General features: G+C 41.4%; 1 protein-coding gene across 2 annotated transcripts in view; it reads left to right on the top strand.

Moving 5' to 3' along the window:
- LOC110521981 (protein sel-1 homolog 1) overlaps positions 1–18,885 on the top strand; it is a 75,283-nt gene extending 56,398 nt beyond the window's left edge. The window contains exons 18-21 of one of the 2 annotated variants that reach the window (XM_036975504.1): positions 14,325–14,396; positions 15,703–15,875; positions 15,953–16,081; positions 16,347–18,885. In XM_036975504.1, the coding sequence (XP_036831399.1) occupies positions 14,325–14,396; positions 15,703–15,875; positions 15,953–16,081; positions 16,347–16,592 (620 nt within the window). In that variant the 3' untranslated portion in view covers positions 16,593–18,885. Of the gene's footprint in view, positions 1–14,321; positions 14,397–15,702; positions 15,876–15,952; positions 16,082–16,346 lie in introns of both variants that reach the window. The other variant, XM_036975503.1, reaches the window with a different exon arrangement.
- The last annotated feature ends 4,425 nt before the right edge of the window (positions 18,886–23,310 follow it).

Here is a 23,310-nt window from a genome sequence, read left to right as displayed (position 1 = left end):
AGCCCCCACAGGCCCAACTCAGAAGACGAAGTATTATGACATAATCTTGTAATTTCGCTCTCACATTCCCCCATTTTAAGAATTCTCTCAACTTAAAAGAAAATTACAAGATTTTAAAACATTAATTCACACGTAGAAAACAAATAAGGCATCAACAATTTAACAAACATATAGAAAAAAAACTTCCTTGCACTCGTATACCACTATTGTAAATGACCATCCGTAGGTTCATTAAACCTTTAACCTTAACATAAAATGATAATTGGGAATAATATAAACATTAAAATATCGTTAAGAAATTAAATCTAAATCAGAGTACATTTTCCATAAGTTCGAAAAAAATCATCATGGTGATACTGATCATAATCCCATTGGTCAGCATGGTGGAAATAACAATTTCCATCCCCATAACACCGTCTGTAGAAACTAAAATTAGCATATCAGGTTGATTGAGGAGGTCTATACACTGCAAAATGTATAGTAATTTAGATTAAGAATGCATTGAGATACTGATCTGTAATTATAATCGTGATAAGAAAGTTAATACCCCTCAGCCAGTCTCAGCCCATCCCACCTATCACCATAGACCTCAGCTCTTAAATCACAACCCTAAGGCACTCTCAGCCCATCCCACCTATCACCGTAGACCACCCTCATTCGGTTTCTATGTGCCATATACCTTTCAACTGTGCTGTGATATTTTACAAAATGTTTGAACCTTTTTAATCGTATATTATCCACAAATTGCAAGCTAGTCCATAAACCATATGCCGTGGAATTGGTACGTCGAAAATCTCCCATTTATTTTGCAACCTGTATGGCGCAGCTGTCATTTTTGTCCTTAGATTAAACTGGTATATTTTCCTGTTTATGCCATTTCCTTTCATCCAGTTTGTATCTTTAATATATGGCAGGCAAACAAGTTCCCTACCTTCTCCCTTTTCCACTTGCCTCCTCCATTTTTGTGGTAGTGCTGTAATCAGTTGGTTGTAAATTTGTATTGAGCAGATATTCCCATATATTTTCGATAACTGTATATGTGACATAACTCCTCCGTTTATATTCATTGAGTTTAACCATAACATTTTTTGTAATATTTGTTCAATCTTTTCTGGAGGAAAAAACTGAAATTGTAACCAGCTTTGTATGGCTTCTTTAAGAAAGGGCGATAACTTTAAACAACATTTCATTTTCAATCGGAAATCGGAAATGAGAAGTTGTAATCCATATAAAGATAAAAAGGCAATTTTTGAACATGCTAATAATGGATGCTAACAATGAACACGTTAATAATGGATGCTAACAATGAACATGCTAATAATGGATGCTAACAATGAACATGTTAATAATGGATGCTAACAATGAACATGCTAATAATGGATACTAACAATGAACATGCTGATAATGGATGCTAACAATTAACATGCTAATAATGGATGCTAACCTTGAACATGCTAATAATGGATGCTAACAATGAACATGCTAATAATGGATGCTAACAATGAACATGCTAATAATGGATGCTAACAATGAACATGCTAATAATAGATGCTAACAATGAACATGCTAATAATGGATCTTTGAGTACATCAAAAAGTTCTGATATACCTCTACTGGTATACCGTCAAGCCAAGCAAGGTGTTTTTGCAGACTGAAAATATTTTATTGGCTCAAAAAGTTACTCTTCTGTAAATTGGCCTTCACATAGGTATTTCTATAAATGTGTTAATGTTACATTATTATTATTATTATTATTATTATGAAAGAAATCCTTACATTTAACAACATTCAGTGGAAATGGAGGAGACTGAAAAGAAAACATATGCTTAAAATATTTTGCTACCTCTTTTTGTAACGAGTTTCTGTAAATTATTTTTGGTATAATTTCTATGTTGAAGATTCAAGAAAATGTTGTGTATTTTTCACAATTTTCCAACCAATTCGCTTTATTCTTGTAATACATTGCACTTGATGGTTCTTGAATAAGTAACTCAAATTCCTTTTGATTTTCCTCTAACATATTTTGTGCTTCTATAGTACAGTTTCCATTACCATCTACCTGCACCATTACTTCCTCTATTTCCTTTATTTATTCTAATCTCTTTTGACCTACAGTGGTTGCTCCACTAAGGTTTTGAGATTATGCTGCGGGACTTAGAGGTAATTTGTGGTTTAGGACAGTATCCTGCGTCACCACTTCATTGCTCCAGACCAGCGCAAGTGGGAGTTAGAGCACTGATTATTATTTTGGGTCCTACTGTGTCTCTAACTGACATTGAATGGGCGATATAAACCTAAATCGAAAATGATAATTGTGCACGACTTCAGTATTACTTACTAAAACTGTTGTTTTATTATTATTTTTCTCTTACTGTAGTACTATAGGCCACTCCCGACCGGTCAAGTTGTACAGTGCCTGAGTGGCGCAACAGTCTAAGAAACTGCATAGCAGTGTAAGCTGTGTTGCTACAGATGCCGGTTCAATACCTGTACTGGCCTCGACTGGGAGACCCATGAGATGACTAGGTTTTTGGTTTCTCTCCCTCTAAAAACATAGATAAATAATTCTATATAACAAACTAGCTTTATTTACAAATTGGTAACAATGTCTCACCCTGTGTTTTTCTCGCCTTTTTCTCGCTCATTTTACGTTATTTGAAAACTAAATCATCTCCAAAATATTGTTCTTTTTTATTGTAATTAATTCATTTAGAATTATATAAAAGCCCGTTGGATATTCTCACAGATATATTATTAACCCTTTTATTGGCAGGACAATATACACTGCTCAAAAAAATAAAGGGAACACTTAAACAACACAATTTAACTCCAAGTCAATCACACTTCTGTGAAATCAAACTGTCCATTTAGGAAGCAACACTGATTGACAATACATTTCACATGCTGTTGTGCAAATGGAATATCAAATCAAATCAAATTTATTTATATAGCCCTTCGTACATCAGCTGATATCTCAAAGTGCTGTACAGAAACCCAGCCTAAAACCCCAAACAGCAAGCAATGCAGGCGTAGAAGCACGGTGGCTAGGAAAAACTCCCTAGAAAGGCCAAAACCTAGGAAGAAACCTAGAGAGGAACCAGGCTATGTGGGGTGGCCAGTCCTCTTCTGGCTGTGCCGGGTGGAGATTATAACAGAACATGGCCAAGATGTTCAAATGTTCATAAATGACCAGCATGGTTGAATAATAATAAGGCAGAAGAGTTGAAACTGGAGCAGCAGCACAGTCAGGTGGACTGGGGACAGCAAGGAGTCATCATGTCAGGTATTCCTGGGGCATGGTCCTAGGGCTCAGGTCCTCCGAGAGAGAGAAAGAAAGAGAGAATTAGAGAGAGCATATGTGGGATGGCCAGTCCTCTCCTGGCTGTGCCGGGTGGAGATTATAACAGAACATGGCCAAGATGTTCAAATGTTCATAAATAACCAGCATGGTCGAATAATAATAAGGCAGAACAGTTGAAACTGGAGCAGCAGCACGGCCAGGTGGACTGGGGACAGCAAGGAGTCATCATGTCAGGTAGTCCTGGGGCATGGTCCTAGGGCTCAGGTCCTCCGAGAGAGAGAAAGAAAGAGAGAAGGAGGGAATTAGAGAACGCACACTTAGATTCACACAGGACACCGAATAGGACAGGAGAAGTACTCCAGATATAACAAACTGACCCTAGCCCCCCGACACATAAACTACTGCAGCATAAATACTGGAGGCTGAGACAGGAGGGGTCAGGAGACACAGAATAGACAACAGGTGGAAAGTATAGGCAATTAGCAAGACACCCCCAATAAAGGAGTGGTTCTGCAGGTGATAACCACAGACCACTTCTCAGTTCCTATGCTTCCTGGCTGATGTTTTGGTCACTTTTGAATGCTGGCGGTGCTTTCACTCTAGTGGTAGCATGAGACGGAGTCTACAACCCACACAAGTGGCTCAGGTAGTGCAGCTCATCCAGGATGGCACATCAATGCGAGCTGTGGCAAGAAGGTTTGCTGTGTCTGTCAGCGTAGTGTCCAGAGCATGGAGGCGCTACCAGGAGACAGGCCAGTGCTTCAGGAGACGTGGAAGAGGCCGTAGGAGGGCAACAACCCAGCAGCAGGACCGCTACCTCCGCCTTTGTGCAAGGAGGAGCAGGAGGAGCACTGCCAGAGCCCTGCAAAATGACCTCCAGCAGGCCACAAATGTGCATGTGTCTGCTCAAACGGTCAGAAACAGACTCCATGATGGTGGTATGAGGGCCCGACGTCCACAGGTGGGGGTTGTGCTTACAGCCCAACACCGTGCAGGACGTTTAGCATTTGCCAGAGAACACCAAGATTGGCACATTCGCCACTGGCGCCCTGTGCTCTTCACAGATGAAAGCAGGTTCACACTGAGCAAATGTGACAGACGTGACAGTCTGGAGACGCCGTGGAGAACGTTCTGCTGCCTGCAACATCCTCCAGCATGACCGGTTTGGCAGTGGGTCAGTCATGCTGTGGGGTGGCATTTGTTTGGGGGGCCGCACAGCCCTCCATGTGCTCGCCAGAGGTAGCCTGACTGCCATTAGGTACCGAGATGAGATCTTCAGACCCCTTGAGAGACCATATGCTGGTGCGGTTGGCCCTGGGTTCCTCCTAATGCAAGACAATGCTAGACCTCATGTGGCTGGAGTGTGTCAGCAGTTCCTGCAAGAGGAAGGCATTGATGCTATGGACTGGCCCGCCCGTTCCCCAGACCTGAATCCAATTGAGCACATCTGGGACATCATGTCTCGCTCCATCCACCAACGCCACGTTGCACCACAGACTGTCCAGGAGTTGGCGGATGCTTTAGTCCAGGTCTGGGAGGAGATCCCTCAGGAGACCATCCGCCACCTCATCAGGAGCATGCCCAGGCGTTGTAGGGAGGTCATACAGGCATGTGGAGGCCACACACACTACTGAGCCTCATTTTGACTTGTTTTAAGGACATTACATCAAAGTTGGTAGTGTGGTTTTCCACTTTTCGACATTCAACTATGTAAAGAAAAAAGTATTTAATAAGAATATTTAATTCATTCAGATCTAGGATGTGTTATTTTAGTGTTCCCTTTATTTTTTTGAGCAGTGTATATTGGTCATATTGGTCATGGCTCCCGAGTGGCGCACAATGGGATTGCCTTGCAATTCTCCAGTTGTATCCAAGTTCAAGATACGGGGGGGGCATGGGATGGGCCACAGAGCCGTGCACAGAAGTCCGATCTAGGCCTACCATAGGCAACATGAGTCTCACTAGTGTTGTGTAATGTGCTGTTAAAAGTGGTGTATGTCTTATTTATTTAAAGAGCATATTGAAGTTAGAAGCAATAGGATTTGAAGCAATAGCCTACAACTATTTTAGCACCGTTTCACGCTGCTCTGAGACGAGCATTGGGACTGGTCTTGATAAATCATTGAGATTTTTAATTTTGACTGAATCTCCGTTTGGTAATTGGTTAGACTAGAATTAGAAAATTAGGGTGTAGAAATGTAACCTTTATTTAACTAGGCAAGTCAGTTAAGAACAAATTCTTACTTACAAGGACAGCCTACTCCTTCCACCCCGCCGGCAAGTTGAACCCCTGTCTCCTGCGTGCCTGCACAACACGGGAATTCTGCAGCTAAATAGCCCAGTACTCCCGGCAGTCATGTTGTACAGCGTAATATTTTCTTGGAATAGAGACACCATACTAATAATCAAATTAATTAAGCAAGTACCAGTCAAAGTTTGGGCGCACCTACTAAATCCAGGCTTTTTCACATTATAGAATAATAGTGAAGACATTACAACTATGAAATAGCACACATGGAATCAGTTAAGAACAAATTCTTATTTACAAGGATAGCCTACTCCTTCCTCCTCATCGGGGAACTGTATCCCGGTCTCCCGTGTTTCCGCATAGCATGGGGATTCTTTAGCTAAATAGCCCAGTACTGTAGCCTACTCCCGAGCGTCACGTTGTACAGTGCCATATTTTCCATTCCATCCTAACGGAAACCCAGAGGGTTTTTTGTTTTTCATGGAATGGAAACACCATAATATTAATAAAATGAATTATATTTATATTCAATATTTCTTAAAATCAGTCCCATATACTATGTTCTTACAAAAAAGGTTTTAAATTCTCTAGTACAGCCACTATCGAAGGCTATCAAATGCTTCTCAAAGATGCCCTCTGGTTGTCAAATTAACAAGAACTAGCATTAGTGGTACCAGTGGTTCATACTTAAATAACGTGCCATAGAATTCGCTGCAACTTTTTAAGGATGAACCACTGTAAACCTTCACCCATATCTAGGTCGGTTGTCACTAAGGTCATCAGACCATCTCCCTGACTCATGACCCACCTTTAAGTCCTAAGGCAATCCCTTGGCCGACAATTGCCGATGGCCAGAGGGAAATATGGGCAGTCCCATGATAACATGAATATCTATGAGGATGCTTAAGAAAACTAACCAAATAACATGGAAAACAGTCAGATTTTTTTTAATAGTATCAATAATAGATAATATTAATAGAAATAATAACAACACAATATTTTAGGCTATAAGGCAAGGCTATAAGCATGTCAGCCCATCCTGCTCAGTTCATTGGATTCAATTGTTTGAACATTTTTGGAAAAAATTAAGACAAAACAACGTAAATATATCGCAAGACCATACTGTTATATTCCGACAAAAAAAAGGAACATCGATTCTAACGGCCGTTAATGACTCCAAGTAAAAATGTGTCTTAGGCATCACATTATATCCTGTTGTATTCCTGTTGTATCGTGCCATGGCTGTGCCAGAGCTGAGTGCAAGCCAAACCCGGGCACTCCTTTATGGGAAGGCATACCCAAGTTCAACTATTATTACGTCCATATTACGTCCATGTAGTCCAAAGTTCCACACTGCATCAATAGAAAAAGGATAAGTCCACGGTTCCATACTGCATCAATAGAAAAAGACATACCCCAAGCGACTTACAGCTGTAATCGCAGCAAAAGGTGGCGCTACAAAGTATTAACTTAAGGGGGCTGAATAATTTTGCACGGCCAATTTTTCAGTTTTTGATTTGTTAAAAAAGTTTGAAATATCCAATAAATGTCGTTCCACTTTATGATTGTGTCCCACTTGTTGTTGATTCTTCACAAAAAAATACAGTTTTATATCTTTATGTTTGAAGCCTGAAATGTGGCAAAAGGTCGCAAAGTTCAAGGGGGCCGAATACTTTCGCAAGGCACTGTAATACAGAAAAGACAAGAGTTCAGGGGCCTTGCTTTAACAAAGTTAACCATTTTCACTGTAGTGTCCAAAACGTATTTCAAGTTGTCAGGCATTCCCTTGGCAGCAAGAGCCTCTCAGTGGATGCTGCAGTGTACCCAAGTGGTGTCGGGAGCAACTGCTTGCTCGCGCGTTACCACTCCACTATGTCTCCCTGTCAGGGCTTTTGCGCCATCAGTACAAATACCAACACATCTTGACCACCAAAGTCCATTTGATGTCACAAAGCTGTCCAGTACTTTAAAAATATCCTCTCATGTTGTCAATGTTTCCAGTGGTTTGCAGAAGAGGATGTCTTCCTTAATTGACCCCCCCCCCCCCCCCCATAAACGTAACGGACATATACCAGGAGCTGTGCCAGGCCCTGGCTTCTATGCGAAGCAGTAATTGTTTCAAAACATCTTCTGCCATGTCACTGATGCGTCGTGAAACAGTGTTGTTTGATGAAGGCATTGTCTGTATAGTTTTTTTGTGGCCTTTTCCCCCAGCATTGCCTACCTGTATTTGACACTGTGGTGTTATTTCACTGAACACTATATGTTTTAATTTTATTTTTGGCAGTGAAATGAAGCTACTCGGGCGAGAAAATACCCTCACCCAATTGTATAGCCCCATTTTTAAAAATGTGAATCACATTTTTATTTGGCGTACCCCCGTTTGGGAATACCTGCTCTATATTATTTCGTAGTTATCAGCTAATCCTCATTGTGATTAATTCATTGAACTAGCTGTGCCTACCACGCTGCCACCTGCCACGACATCATTGAGCTCTTATACTAACAACACTGCAGAATTTCACTCACTGCTCTCCCAAGACCATAGCCTCAGGAAACATTTCAAAGAGAGAGAAAAAGACTACCCCCATCCCTGGAAAATAGTGTCAATTTCTTTAGCATTCACTACCCTTAGACACGGCTTAGATGTATCTCAACAAGGAGTCTAACACTTCACTCCCATATTATATTATATGACTGGTCTGTCTTTTCCATAACAATGTAAAATTATCCTGGTATCGTTACTGGGCCAATGTGCAACGACATAGGTAATAGCTGTTTCGCCTTAGATTGTTCCTGTTACCCCTCTCACTCTGGGTTTGCCGGATGCCGGGAGAACGCCACCTGCCCCAATGCATAGTGCTAACTTTATAGTTTGGTGGAGGAGGAATAATGGTCTGGGGCTGTTTTTCATGGTTCGGGCTAGGCTCCTTAGTTCCAGTGAAGTGAAATCTTAACGCTACAGTATACAATGACATTCTAGACGATTCTGTGCTTCCAGCAGCCCATTCCTGTTTCAGCATGACAATGCCCCTGTGCACAAAGTGAGGTCCATACAAAAATGGTTTGTCAAGATCGGTGTGTAAGAACTTGACTGGCCTCCACAGAGCCCTGACCTCAATCCAATCGAGCATCTTTGGGATGAATTGGAACGCCGACTGCAAGCCAGGTGTAATAGCCCAACATCAGTGCCCGACCTCACTAATGCTCTTGTGGCTGAATTTTAGCAAGTCCCCGTAATCAATGTTCCAACATCCAGAAGAGTGGAGGCACTTATAGCAGCAAAGGGGGGACCAACTCCATATTAATGCTCATGGTTTTGAAATGAGATGTTTGACGAGCAAGTGCCACATACTTTTGATCATGTACGTGGGCATGTTTTCAATAGACTCCTTTTGTTGTACAATATTCCATATACGGCATCCATAAGGCATCCCGACCTTATGTGTCACGTTCTGACCTTAGTTCCTTTGTGATGTCTTTGTTTTAGTATGGTCAGAGCGTGAGTTGGGTGGGCAGTCTATGTTCTTTTTTCTATGATTTGGTATTTCTGTGTTTGGCCTGGTATGGTCCTGAATCAGAGGCAGCTGTCAGTCGTTGTCCCTGATTGAGAACCATACTTAGGCAGCCTGTTTTCACCCTTGAGGGGTGGGTGATATATTTTCTGTTCAGTGTTTTTTCAGCACCATACAGGACTGTTCGTTTGTCGTTTTATTTTGTTTTGTTCGGTGTTCATTACGTTATTAAAAATATGAACACTTACCACGCTGCGCATTGGTCATCCTCTTCTTCCACCGACGACCGTTACATTATGAAAGTTGCACAGAATACCCTTAATCTTGTAATAAATCAAATCTAGTTATACATAACTTGACATTTCTTCCATCCATTGTGGGAGGATAACTAACCTTCCAATGAATTGCAATCAAATGTATTTATAAAGCCATTCTTACATCAGCTGATGTCACAAAGTGCTGTACAGAAACCCAGCCTAAAATCCCAAAACAGCAAGCAATGCAGGTGTAGAAGCACGATGGCTAGGAAAAACTCCCTAGAAAGGCCATAACCTAGGAAGAAACCAAGAGAGGAACCATACTATGAGGGGTGGCCAGTCCTCTTCTGGCTGTGACGAGTGGAGATTATAACAGAACATGGCCAAAATGTTCATAGATGACCAGCAAGTCAGCACCTCAGGAGTAAATGTCCGTTGGCTTTTCATAGCCGATCATTCAAAGTATCTCTACCAGAGAGTTGAAAACATAGCCGCAGGCAGAACAGTTCAAACTGGAGCAGCAACACATAATCATTTACCAAATTCCAGCTCCTTTGGTAGAGAATAAAATCAACCCCCAACATCTACATTTCTAACACACACTACCTACATCAACAGTACCTAAATCAGCTTCTGCCCCAGAGAAATGGGATGAAGATGCCCCATAACACTGATCTAAGGTCTGTAATGAGGGAGGGTAAGTGAAGCTGATCCTGGATCGGTGCACACGGGCCATTACCCTAGAGCCTTAAGCTAAACTCACTGCGTTTCTTAGCTGCTATAAATGCTAGGTTACAGTATCAGTATATCCAGTATCAACATTTCCAACCAAACTAAAACAGGTTAAAGGGAGAATCTGTAGACATATTGAGATAAAAGAACAGACTCTTTGCCAGAATTCAGCCAGCCTTCATAAGACCATAACATATTGAAACATGTTCCCTTATGTGTTTAACACCTCCAGATTAGGAAGTACATTTCTGAGTGCATGATATTCAGTTTCACTGGCATATAGTACGTTCTATGGATGGTCTTAACCTGCAGTAATTTATGTCTGAGATGATATGAACATGACTGGGCATTCTAACACATCTGTATCCATTCATCATCATTAGCGTCTCTCAGGTCCTCCTCACATTTTTGTTTTACATGTTTTGTGTCACCGAAAAAAGCCTCTATCAACCCTTGATACAGTTTTGAAATCAACTTTAGAAGTTTGTCACACTGCCTTAAATTAGTTTCAGTCTTTGAAGCTTCTTGCTTGTCCAGTGTTTACTGCACAGAGAGAATAAAGTGTTGTATTTGCAAAAGTTCACTTCTGCGCCGTCAGAGACGGGTCTTCCCTGGTTCTCCGACCCTGCTGTGATCCCTGTCACCATCTGATCCTGTTCAGATGAGGCATGACCATACTTTGGTGTACATTTATACATTATATTATCCAAGAATAGAATCAATGGTTCAATAATTTAAATGATAATTTTCCCAGATCCCAGACTGGACCCATCAACTCAAGATGGAACTTTGCATCCATTCACTTATTATTATTTTTGTATACTGCAAAATTCACCTGAGCTCTGTAGACTGGTCTTCTCTGGCTGTCTGACCCTGCTGTGACACCTGTCACCATCTGATCCTGCTAAGACATGATGAGCATAGTGTTGTGTACTAACAGTGCACCATGACAGTGAAGCGTGTAGAGCTGTTTATACAGTGTCAGTGTGAAAGGTAGAGAAATACCTAGGTAAACTGACAGATCAATAACATTACATTTCTATATTGAAAAATAAAAATTCACATTGCACTGTAAAAATGTCAGAATATCGGTCTTCAATACGTTTGGCCGCTGGTTTCATCGTTTGATTCAGGTCTAGTGTGATTGAGGCAAAAATAAGAGCTAGCTAGTTAGTGAGCTAGCTAGCTAACGTTGGACAACTTTTGGCTAGCTCTAACTAATGGTACATCAAATTTACTTCTGTTAAAATGGGACAAAACAAAGGCTAGAAAACATTTCCATACACACAACAGCTGTTAGATACTGCTTACTGACAGATAGCTAGAGCTGAACTGGCTGTGGTGGCTACTAGCTAGCTAACCAGCTGCTAGTAGTTCATTCACTCCAGTCGAGAGGAGATTAAACATGACATTAGCTAACGTAACATGTCAGTTACACTACTAGCTCAGTACTGGGAATAAATAAAATGTTTTCTGTCAAACAGCAGTTTAACTTGCTAGTTAGATATGTGAACTAAAGAGTATCCAGTTTCTGCTCTGCTTGCTTTTACAACTTGGAGAAATACGCAACACAGACAGCAGCTGCCTCTGTTAATCTCGCCGGTCCTATACTCCAGCCTTTCAGAAGCTTTGCCTTCACACAGCCTGTCCGCACGTGGTGTGGTGTCCGTGCAGTCCTAAAATCCAGCCGGCTGAACCTGGAAAACAGCCTACCCAGGCCGCCCTGAGGCGTCCGCATGGTCCTAAAACACTGGTCCTTTGTTTTGTATCACAGTGCAATAATAAAACTGGGGGTGACAAAAATGCCATTTCAGAATGTGAGGGGGGTCATGTCCCCCCTGTCCCTAGTGAAAGTTTCTCCCCCAGGACCATATTATATTTCAAAACTCAAGCTTTGATGACAAAATAGATCAGTTGGTGTAGCACTTGTGAGGTATAACTGAGCATAAATGTAAATAATTTGCAAATAATTTTCATTTTTATTTTACTAGACTGATGATACCTGCATTTGATGTTCATGGTGCTTTCACGACAACTGGGAACTCGGGGGAAAAAAACAAGGTCATGATGTCAGGTTGGAAATTCAAGAGTTCTAAAAAGATGCTAGTGTTTCCGACTTGGAATTCAGAGTTGGATGACCGTTGAACTATTTTTCCTAGACTGACTTCCCAGTTGTCTTGAACGCACTGATGTCTGAGATTTCCAAGTTCCCAGTTGTTTTGAACACAGCATTAGTCTCAGCGGAGGGAGGGAGAGCGCAACAGGTACCATCAGTCCAGTAAAATTTAAATTAAAATCAAGGCTCTCTCCTTCCTTTCGTCCAGTGAGACTGACCAGTGAGAGAGGACACTGTTTTCCACCTTATGGCGAAACTCGAGTCACCCCGCATCTGCCTTATGCACAAATTCATGTTGTTCCTATGACCAGAGATAGTTAAATATTCCTCTAAAAATTGGCACACAGGGCTATCAATACACCCCCCCCCCCCTCCCCGCAGCTACTCGCCCAAGCCTCCCCAGCTTCTCCTTTACCCAAATCCAGATAGCAGATGTTCAGAAAGAGCTGCAAAACCTGGACCCGTACAAATCAGCTGGGCTTGACAATCTGGACCCTCTATTTCTGAAACTATCCGCCGCCATTGTCGCAACCCCTATTACCAGCTTGTTCAACCTCTCTTTCATATCGTCTGAGATCCCCAAGGATTGGAAAGCTGCCGCAGTCATCCCCCTCTTCAAAGGGGGAGACACCTTGGACCCAAACTGTTACAGACCTATATCCATCCTGCCCTGCCTATCTAAGGTCTTCGAAAGCCAAGTCAACAAACAGATCACTGACCATCTCGAATCCCACCGTACCTTCTCCGCTTTAGGGAGAAGAAAAAAAACAGATCTCCCGGTCCACCGGGCAGGCGGAGTTAGTTTTTTTTAGACACATTTAAATGTTTCAAAATGGGAACACTTTGCCTACCCGGTGCGCAGGGCTTCTGAATCAAGTGCACATACCGCCAACAGCGCAACACGAATAATAAAAAAGGAGAACAATCCTTTATTTATGGCTTTTCTACAGAAACGTCTGGTGATCGACTAGTATTGCCTTTTAGCGATCAACCGGTTTGTGACCCCTAAATTATAGAATTGTTTCTATTATTTGTTATTTGCAAACTTTGTCATGAAATGAGCAACAGCAGTACAGATACATTGATATACCATCACCTTAAACGGCACATTCCTCACTTGTTAGAAGCACAATTAAAAGGCCAGACACTCAATTAAAGGGGAATTACACTTAAAAACCCAAATGTTAGTTTTGCACACCAAAAGAAAATAGTGTTCTGTGATTTAAGCATTGACATTGACTCAGAACATCTAATTTAGTTGTTTCTCTATGAACAAAAAAATTCTAAAGCCATTAATTAAAACCTCTTTGGGAACCTCTTACATTATTTTTGATCGAACTGCACTGTCCAATTTACAGTAGCTAGTTTTTATAATGAAAACATACCATGCTATTGTTTGAGGAGAGTGCACAGTTATGTATATTGACTAATTAGGCACATTTGGGCAGACTTGATACAACATTTTGAACAGAAATACAATTGTTCATTGGATCAGTCTAAAACTTTTCACATACACTGCTGCCATCTTGTAGCCAAAACCTAAATTGCGCCTAGATTCTTAAGTCATATAATGGCCCTTCTCTTGCATTTCAAAGATGATGACACAACAAAAAACATGTCTTTGTATTATCTTTTACCAGATCTCATGTGTTATATTCTACTACATTCATTTCAAATGTCCACAAACTTCAAAGTGTTTCCTCTCAAATGGTATCAAGAATATGCATGTCCTTGCTTCAGGTCCTGAGCTGCAGGCAGTTATATTTGGGTGTCATTTTAGGATTTTTTTTTTTAAGGGTCTGATTCTTGCGGTTTTAAAAGGAAAATATAAAACTGATTTTATAGGGCCCCCCTTGGAGTTGTTTATTAACCATTATTTTACCATGTATATGAAAAGTGCACTATTGGAACAAAAAATATTGAGGTTCTGTTCGGAATGAAACAATTGGATAATCGTGTGTGTGTGTGTGTGTGTGTGTGTGTGTGTGTGTGTGTGTGTGTGTGTGTGTGTGTGTGTGTGTGTGTGTGTGTGTGTGTGTGTGTGTGTGTGTGTGTGTGTGTGTGTGTGTGTGTGTGTGTGTGTGTGTGTGTGTGTGTGTGTGTGTGTGTGTGTTTTTGTTTGTTTTTGTTTGTTTGTATTTCTCACTTTAAGCAGAGGCCCGGATCTTCAGTGAGAACGAGACGTACCCTCGAGCCCTCCTCCATTGGACCAGAGCAGCAGCACAGGGTTGGTCTATCCTCCTTCATAAATTACCCTCCCCTCTTATTGCTGTGCTGAGCAACCATCTTGTTTTTGTACCCTTAAGTTATTGTTGGCAAGGATAGGTAAGATAAAGCTGGGGTATTAAAACGTATGGTAATGACATGTGTACTGTGTGTTCAAATGTGGTTAAACAATGACTAGGATAAAGCTGGGGGACAACCACTTCTACGGTTACGGGACTGACGTGTGTACTGTGTTACCCAGGGGCCCAGTTAAAAAACAAACATTTGAATCCACATTAAAATGATCATGTGACAAAATGGAAGAAAATCTCCAACATATCACATTATATGCTACAATAAATATAATATAAAATCAAATAAAATTGTATTAGTCACATGCGCCGAATACAAAAAAAACAGTGAAATTCTTACTTACAAGCCCCTAACCAACAGTGCAGTTTAAAAAAATACGGATAAGAATAAGAAATAAAATAAATAAAAGTGACAAGTAATTAAAGAGCAGCAGTAAATAACAACAAACGAGTCCTATATTGACATAACCTAAATGGCCACTCAGCAAGGAAAAAGCCACTGCTCCAAAACTGCCATAAAAAAGCCAGACTACGGTTTGCAACTGCACATGGGGACAAAGATCGTACTTTTTGAAGAATTGTCCTCTGGTCTGATGAAACAAATATAGAACTGTTTGGCCATAATGACCATCGTTATGTTTGGAGGGAAAGGGGGAGGCTTGCAAGCTGAAGAACACCATCCCAACTGTGAAGCGGGCGGGGGGGGGGGGGGCAGCATCATGTTGTGGGGGGTGCTTTGCTGCAGGATGGACTGGTGAGCTTCACAAAATAGATGGCATCATGAGGATGGAATATTATGTCAAGGTATTAGAGTTGCCATCACAAGGCCCTGACCTCAATCCTATAGAAAATTTGTGGGCAGATCTGAAAAAGCATGTGTGAGCAAGGAGGCCTACAAACCTGACATTTCACATTCTTAAAATAAAGGGGTGATCTTAACTGACCTAAGACAGGGAATTTTTACTGGGATTAAATGTCAGGAATTGTGAAAAGCTGAATTTGAATGTATTTGGCTGAGGTGTATGTAAACTTCCGACTTCAACTGTAGGTAGAGTTATTAAAGTGACTATGCATAGATGATAACAACAGAGAGTAGCATTTGGTTTGAAAAACTGGGCCTAGTTTATACAGTGGCTAGGATAAAGCTGGGGGACTACCCCTTCTACGGTTATGATATTGATGTGTGTACGGTTACGGCACTGACGTGGGTACTATATGTCTAACTGTGTTACTTAGGTTATACTGTGGCTAGAATAAAGCTTGGGGACTACCATTTCTACGGTTATGGTACTGATGTGGACTACGAGACTGCTGTCATCCACTATAGGCTGGCCTCGGAGCAGCAGCACAGTGCTCAGGCCATGTTCAACTTGGGCTACATGCATGAGAAAGGCCTGGGCATCAAACAGGTGGGCAAACACACACATGCACACACATTAATATACGCACACAACCATGTAAACCTCTATCTTTCCGCCTGGTGTAGGACATCCACCTGGCCAAGCGTTTCTATGACATGGCTGCCGAGGCCAGTCCCGACGCCCAGGTGCCCGTCTTCCTGGCTCTGTGTAAACTGGGCCTGGTCTACACCCTGCAGTACATGCACGACCTCAACGTGAGTGTACAGTACAGAGCGCTTCCTGGACCCGGGTGACTCTGGGAGATTCAGTTTCCTCAGTCGTTTCTATTTCAACTCGTGGGGGCCAGGCTCAATGTTTGAGGCAAACTTAGGCTAGTTGTAGTTTACTACATTTGTACAGGATTCATGGGATTTTACTGTTTGTTAAATGTAATCAATGTTCTCTCTTTCTGCTCCCTCTCCCTCTGACCTCCCTCTTAATTTCTCCCCCTCCCTCCTCGCTCCATCCCCCCTCCACCAGATGACTGAGCTGGTCAGTCAGGTGGACCTTGACCAGCTCCTGGGCCCCGAGTGGGACCTCTACCTCATGACGGTCATCGCCCTGCTTCTGGGCACTGTCATCGCATACCGCCAGAGACAGCATCCAGCTGTGCCCCCGCGGCCCCCTCCTCTCCCGGCCCCAGCCAGGCCCCCCCAGGAGCAGCCCCAACCTGAGGACCAGGTTCAGCCCGAGGTCCCACCCCAGGCTGAAGAGGAGCAGCAGTGAGCAATTGCTACTAGCATTAGAGCAATGACTGGAAGTCTATGGGAACAGCTAATATGCTAATATGCTGTTCCTGTAGACTTCCAATTATTGCGCTAACGCTAATTAGCCTTGGCTCCCAAAATGACCTCTAACTTCCTGCATACTGGAAGTTAGACATAAAAATGTGGTCCACAAGTTCATCTGACTGAGGAAGTAGATAAAGGACTTCATTGCCAAAATCCCTAACTATCCCTTTAATTATCATCCAATCTGTAAATTAAACAGTCTTGTTTTGTGTGCTCTGGTAGTGGTTACCAGATATTTTTTCTGATTTTTCTTTGCGGATTTTATGTAGGTGTTTAAAGGTTACAACTTTCCTTATCAGCAAATATGATACCAGAAACAATACACACACCTTGCAAAACCAACAGATTTGAGATTGGCAGCAATTGGAACTCCACACGCTAAGTTAGCTTCATCTCCTTGTCTGTAGGAAATTATTTGTTAGGGAACACGTTCTATAAGCAAACATTCTTTATCAAGCAAGTTTTTGTTCCAGCATGCTTTTTTTGTGCAAATATTTTTTTAGCAAACAGGAACTTGTTTTGTTAGCATATTATGTTGAATTAATGAAGGAAACATAAACTTGCTAATTTATTTGACATCCAGTTCAAAACAGAGCTGAGCTTTGGGCAGCCTTCTTGTTTGAGTGGAACAAGTAATGAACGGTATTGTTGTCACTTTGTCAGTCATTTGAGCTCTGCCATGGTATGGTCGGGCAAAAAGTTGGATTCTTGAGCGCTTATCTATATAATAAGGAAAATATTATGGGGATATTGCTGAATGCCGATCCCCACCATAGATGCTCTCTTACAGCCCAAATCCTGAAAAAGTGCTAGGTTGAAGAAACCCTTCAGTCTCTACACTGTATGTGCCTGGTAGTGGTGCACACAGCTGAAGAATTAAAGGTACACTCAGCAGATTACATCATTAACAGAAGGACATTATACAACAGCAACAGCAGAATTCAAATCTGCCTCCAAGATGACCATTATTAAACAAACGTAACAATTTGCATCCTCCCCTGTGGCACACACACATTGGGAATAGCCAATAATGTCAGTCTTGGCAGATTTGTAACTCTCTCTGTTGTCTGTAAGTAGGAAGTTGCCCCATTTTGTATGATGATGTCATCTTTCTGAGTGTTCCTTTAACCCTTTGTGCCTTTTTTTTTTTTTACGGCAAACATAGAGAAGAAATGTATATTTTTTTGTCCACTGCTCTCTGCACAATATATTACCGTAAAGAGTAGCATATCTTAAGAATTTGCCTATTCTCTGTGTTTGTAGTCGGTCTACATTGACACATGATTATCTTATTGTAGGTACATAGTAATTGGTAGTACATTTGTGGCACCATTGTTAATTTAATTTTCTCCTGTTTAAACTGTTTGGTTTGATAAGTCAAACAGAAGTTTAACTGCGACAGGAACAGAGATGGAGGCTCTCGTAATCTCCGGTGACTGTGTAATGTTTTTGTTATCATTTTAGGACCAGTTACCCTTCGTGTCATGTGAAGACTCAATAGGAGAAAGCATTGCCTTTTTCTATTGACTTTGTTATATACATGGATTCACTCTCATGGCCTGTATGTATAATTATTTTGGAGTAGGAGTGCTGATCTAGGATCAGTTTAGAGTTTTAGATCATAATTAATAAGACTATATTATAAACAGGAGGGACCTAATCCTAGATCTGCTCTCCTACTCTAACACACTTGACACATTTGGCCCCAGATCTTCATATTTGAGTGTAAGGTGGCAATGGGAAACGCTGTGTGCCAAGGTAAAACATAATTACAGTACTTTAAGCAAGATGGGGTGGGGTATAATACCACTGATGTAAAAAGAGAACATCCACGCCCTTTATATGCTATTTCCTGGGCTGTGTTCATTGGAGCACGCACTGGAATACGTTTTTAAAATATCTACAAATGTGTAATATGACAAGTCCCTCTCTGTGTCAGTATGTTTTGTTCCATTTGGTGCCCAATTTAATTTGCCAACGGAGGATGTACCCTTTGCATAATGTAAAGAGGAATACACGTGTTTATATAGCAATACACTAACGTTCAATGTATGAACCAGTATGTATATTAAGAACAAAATGGGATGTTAAGAGAATGATTCAGACTTTTCATGAGAAGTTTCAAATAAGATTTATCACTCACCAAAACACAACAATGATGTCCTCTGTACTCACTTTGGTTTGAATATGATATCAACACAAGTAATAAAATAACAGGCTACATACTATTTCGCTCTGTCTGCAATATAATACTGGTCCAGGTCGATGAAAAATCAGCATTTTACCATCGATGTTTATAGTTTATGAATAATGATCTATAGAGATTCACTACCGTTCAGAAGTTTGTGGTCACTCAGAAATGTCCTTGTTTTTTAAATAAAAGCACAATTTTTGTCCATTTAAAATAACTTCAAATTGTTCAGAAATACAGTGTAGACATTGTTAATGTTGTAAATGACTAGCTGGAAACGGCTAGAGCTGGTGTAACTGAGTCAGGTTTGTAGGCCTCCTTGCTCACACACGCTTTTTCAGTTCTGCCCACAACGTTTCTATAGGATTGAGGTCAGGGCTTTGTGATGGCAACTCCAATACCTTGACTTTGTTGTCCTTAAGCCATTTTGCGAAAACTTTGGAAGTATGCTTGGGTTCATTGTCCATTTGGAAGACCCATTTGTAACTAAGCTTTAACTTCCTGATTGATATCTTGAGATGTTGTTTCAATATATCCACATAATATTCCATCCTCATGATGCCATCTATTTTGTGAAGTGCACTAGTCCCTCCTTCAGCAAAACATACCCACAACATGATGCTGCCACCCCCGTTCTCGGTTGGGATGGTGTTCTTCGGCTTGCAAGCCTCCCTCTTTTTCCTGCAAACATAACGATGGTCACTATGGCCAAACAGTTCTGTTTTTGTTTCATCAGACCAGAGGACATTTCTCCAAAAAGTACGATCTTTGTCCCCATGTGCAGTTGCAAACTGTCATCTGATTTTTTTATGGCGGTTTTGGAGCAGTGGCTTCTTCCTTGCTGAGCGGCCTTTCAGGTTATGTCAATATAGGACTCGTTTTGCTGTGGATATAGATACTTTTGTACCTGTTTCCTCCAGCATCTTCACAAGGTCCTTTGCTGTTGTTCTGGGATTGATTCACACTTTTCGCACCGAAGTACGTTCATCTCTAGGAGACAGAACGCGTCTCCTTCCTGAGCGGTATGACTCCTGCCTGGTCCCATGATGTTTATACTTGCGTACTATTGTTTGTTCAAATGAACGTGGTCGCGCCTAGGGCGCTTGGAAATCAGGCGTTTGGAAATTGCTCCCAAGGATGAACCAGACTGGTGGAGGTCTACAATTTGTTTTCTGAGGTCTTGGCTGATTTCTTTTGATTTTCCCATGATGTCAAACAGAGGCACTTGATATACATCCACAGGTACACCTCCAAAACTATAGTTTGTTAACAAGAAATTTGTGGAGTGGTTGAAAAACAAGTTTAATTGACTCCAACCTAAGTGTATGTAAACTTCTGACATCAACTGTAGGCGTACAGACGCCCATTATCAGCAACCATCTCTCCAGTGTTCCAATGGCACATTGTGTTTGTTAATCCAAGTGTATCATATTAAAAGGCTAATTGATTATTTGAAAAAATTTTTCAATTATGTTAGCACAGCTGAAAACTGTACATTAGAATGTCTAGCACATTGTATATTTACATTAGTCATTATCTTAGGAAAAAAAATGCATTGGCTGTATACTTTTTTAACTCTAAAGGTTACTTTTCAGTAAGGGCAAATGTTACTGATGACTTTCTAGTACACTAATGCACTTGTCCTCTTGCTCAGTTGCGCACCGGGGCCTCCCACTCCTCTTTATATTCTGGTTAGAGCCAGTTTACCCTGTTATGTGAAGGGAGTAGTACACAGCGTTGTACGAGATCTTCAGTTTCTTGGCAATTTCTCGCATGGAATAGCCTTCATTTCTCAGAACAAGAATAGACTGATGAGTTTCAGAAGAAAGTTCTTGTTTCTGGACATTTTGAACCTGTAATTGAACCCACAAATGCTGATGCTCCAGATACTCAACTGGTCTAAGAAGGCCAGTTTTATTGCTTCTTTAATCAGCACAGATTTCAGCTTTGCTAACATAATTACAAAAGGGTTTTCTAATAATCATTGAACCTTTTAAAATGATAAACTTGGATTAGCTAACACAACGTGTCATTGGAACACAGGACTGATGGTTGCTGATAATGGGCCTCAGTACGCCTATGTAGATATTCCATAAAGAATCAGCTGTTTCCACTTAAAATAGTCATTTACAACATGAACAGTGGCTACACTGTATTTCTGATCAATTTGATGTTACTTTAAAAAATTGCTTTTCTTTCAAAAACAAGGACATTTCTAAGTGACCCCAAACTTTTGAACGGTAGTGTACCTTGTATTGGCCTGAACACTCACTATACACTGGCCAGTTTTAGGTACACCATCCCGTTCACAAAAATGGTTAGCTCGTACAGACAGTGAGTTCCGTGGCTTGCTATATAAAGCAGCCAGAGAGTGTGGTGGAATATTCTAATCAAGTGAGAGAGACTGTCATTTCTTCAATATCGATTAATTATTGCAAAAATGAAACTAGTCAGGCCGAGTAGCCTAACCTTTACAGAAAGACAGAGTTCTTTATATAGCTGACACTAAGAATGCTTAGTCATGGCTGGTTCCACCCCTTCCATGCAGATCAAGAGGCATCATAAACCACTCTGTGTTCATCCGGTCATTATCTGCATTGGGTTGTTGTCTTAACCCGACCCTGGCTTAGTTTCCCGGATGCAAGGATGATTTTGAGACAATGAGGGATTATTCTAAACTCTTGCAGGCTATCTCGGTTACACCCACCACATCTTGTCTATGTAATGCAGTCTTTAACTAAATTGTCACCTCAAGCCATCTCTAGCAACCATACATCCAGATTTGCTGCAGGGAACTAGAGTGGAGACCATAAAAACACAGACACCTGTAGTTAAATATTAATTGTTAACTATTAATATCAAATAAATCAGGTGAATACGTAATGTTTCTCTCACAAGAGGAATCGAGGCATTCAGTTACTGTTCGATTGAACATTAGATTAGACCACACCGGGTACCACTCCTATCAGCTAAAAAGAAGAAGCAGCTCCAGTGGGCACGTGATCACCAACACTGGACAATAGAGGAGCGGAAAAACATTGCCTGGTTTGATGAATTCCGGTTCCTGTTGCGTCATGCTGATGGCAGAGTCAGGATTTGGCGTTAACAGCACGAGTCCATGGCCCCATCCTGCCTCGTGTCAACGGTACATGCTGGTGGTGTAATGGTGTGGGGAATGTTTTCCTGGTGAACGTTGGGTCCTTTGATACCAATTCAGCAACGTTTGACTGCCACAGTGTATCTGAACATTGTTGCTGACCAGGTGCATCCCTCCTTGGCTACAGGGGGATCTGACCGGTTACTAGATGGGTGTACCTAATAAACTGGCCACTGAGTATATGTTATAGTGACTCTTAACTTGACTTTTCTGTCATGGCTTGAATAACACTCATAATAATGACAACAGGTTTTAAACACTGGGCAGTTGATGACAATTGAATATACAGCTGTTACGTAAACCATTTTAGGAATTCCTTAGTCATCTGCCTAAGTGTAATGACCAGGGTTGAGGTCAATTCCATTTCAACAAGGATTATTCTATTCCTGAATTGAATTTCAATCCACTTCCTGAATTGACCCCCCAACCCCAATAAGGACAATGTCAAAGTTTGTTGTTGGGCATGATAAAGTTGTTTGTATTTTAGAATAAATACGTGAATTCAGTACAAATTCATGTTTGGGGTTAAACATCTGAGGATGGAATTGACATACTTCTAAAACGTTATAGGAACTGAACAATGATTCAAACAAAACTGTTGACAGACAGATATCCTTCCATAATAATGGCTTGAACCAAAGCTGTGTGTAGAGGTCCGTTCCCTTGTGCTGCTAGCTCCATGACCGATCCTTTATGCTTGCTGTAACTGGGCCGGACTTTGTCATTCAGCTGTTTTGGGTGGATGAGATTTGCCCTCATATAATGAGGTTGCCCTCATATAATGGCTGTGCCCTCTGTCCGCGCATAACATTGTGCTGTCCCCACCAACACAACTATGGGGTGGCTTTTGATTGCCGTGGTGACCTGTGCGCTAGCCTCGTGCCCTGTCAAAGGTAAGTGCTGTAAACAGCAGGCGAACGGCCTACACAGAGTCCCTATCTGTGCACATTTCACACACGCGCCACGTCAGTTGCTGTGGCCACATTGTTGGATGGGCAGTATTCTTTGAAAGAAGGGCTCAGTCAGGTCGCTGCTAGTTTAGATAACGGGGAACCTTCTGTTCACAAAGGAATATTAGGGTTTTTTGGATTGAAAAATGGTACATATAAAAGTTAGGGAACCTGCAGCCATGACAAGCTGCAAAAGCTTGATGCGGATGGTCGTCATCATCAAGTTGTCATCACAACAGAAAAAAGGTGCTTTCTGCAGGACCTGGTCATTTGTTATGTAAGAACCAGGACAAAAGCAGCACGCAAAACTGGTTGTAATGACATAATAGTTTTTCAGACAGTTTTTGGTTGTAAT

This window comes from Oncorhynchus mykiss, chromosome 4 (assembly GCF_013265735.2).
Source record: "Oncorhynchus mykiss isolate Arlee chromosome 4, USDA_OmykA_1.1, whole genome shotgun sequence".
In the NCBI taxonomy this organism is placed as follows: Eukaryota; Metazoa; Chordata; class Actinopteri; order Salmoniformes; family Salmonidae; genus Oncorhynchus; species Oncorhynchus mykiss.
The sequence above is the reverse complement of the archived record's forward strand: the minus strand, read 5'-3'. Positions and strand labels throughout refer to the sequence as shown.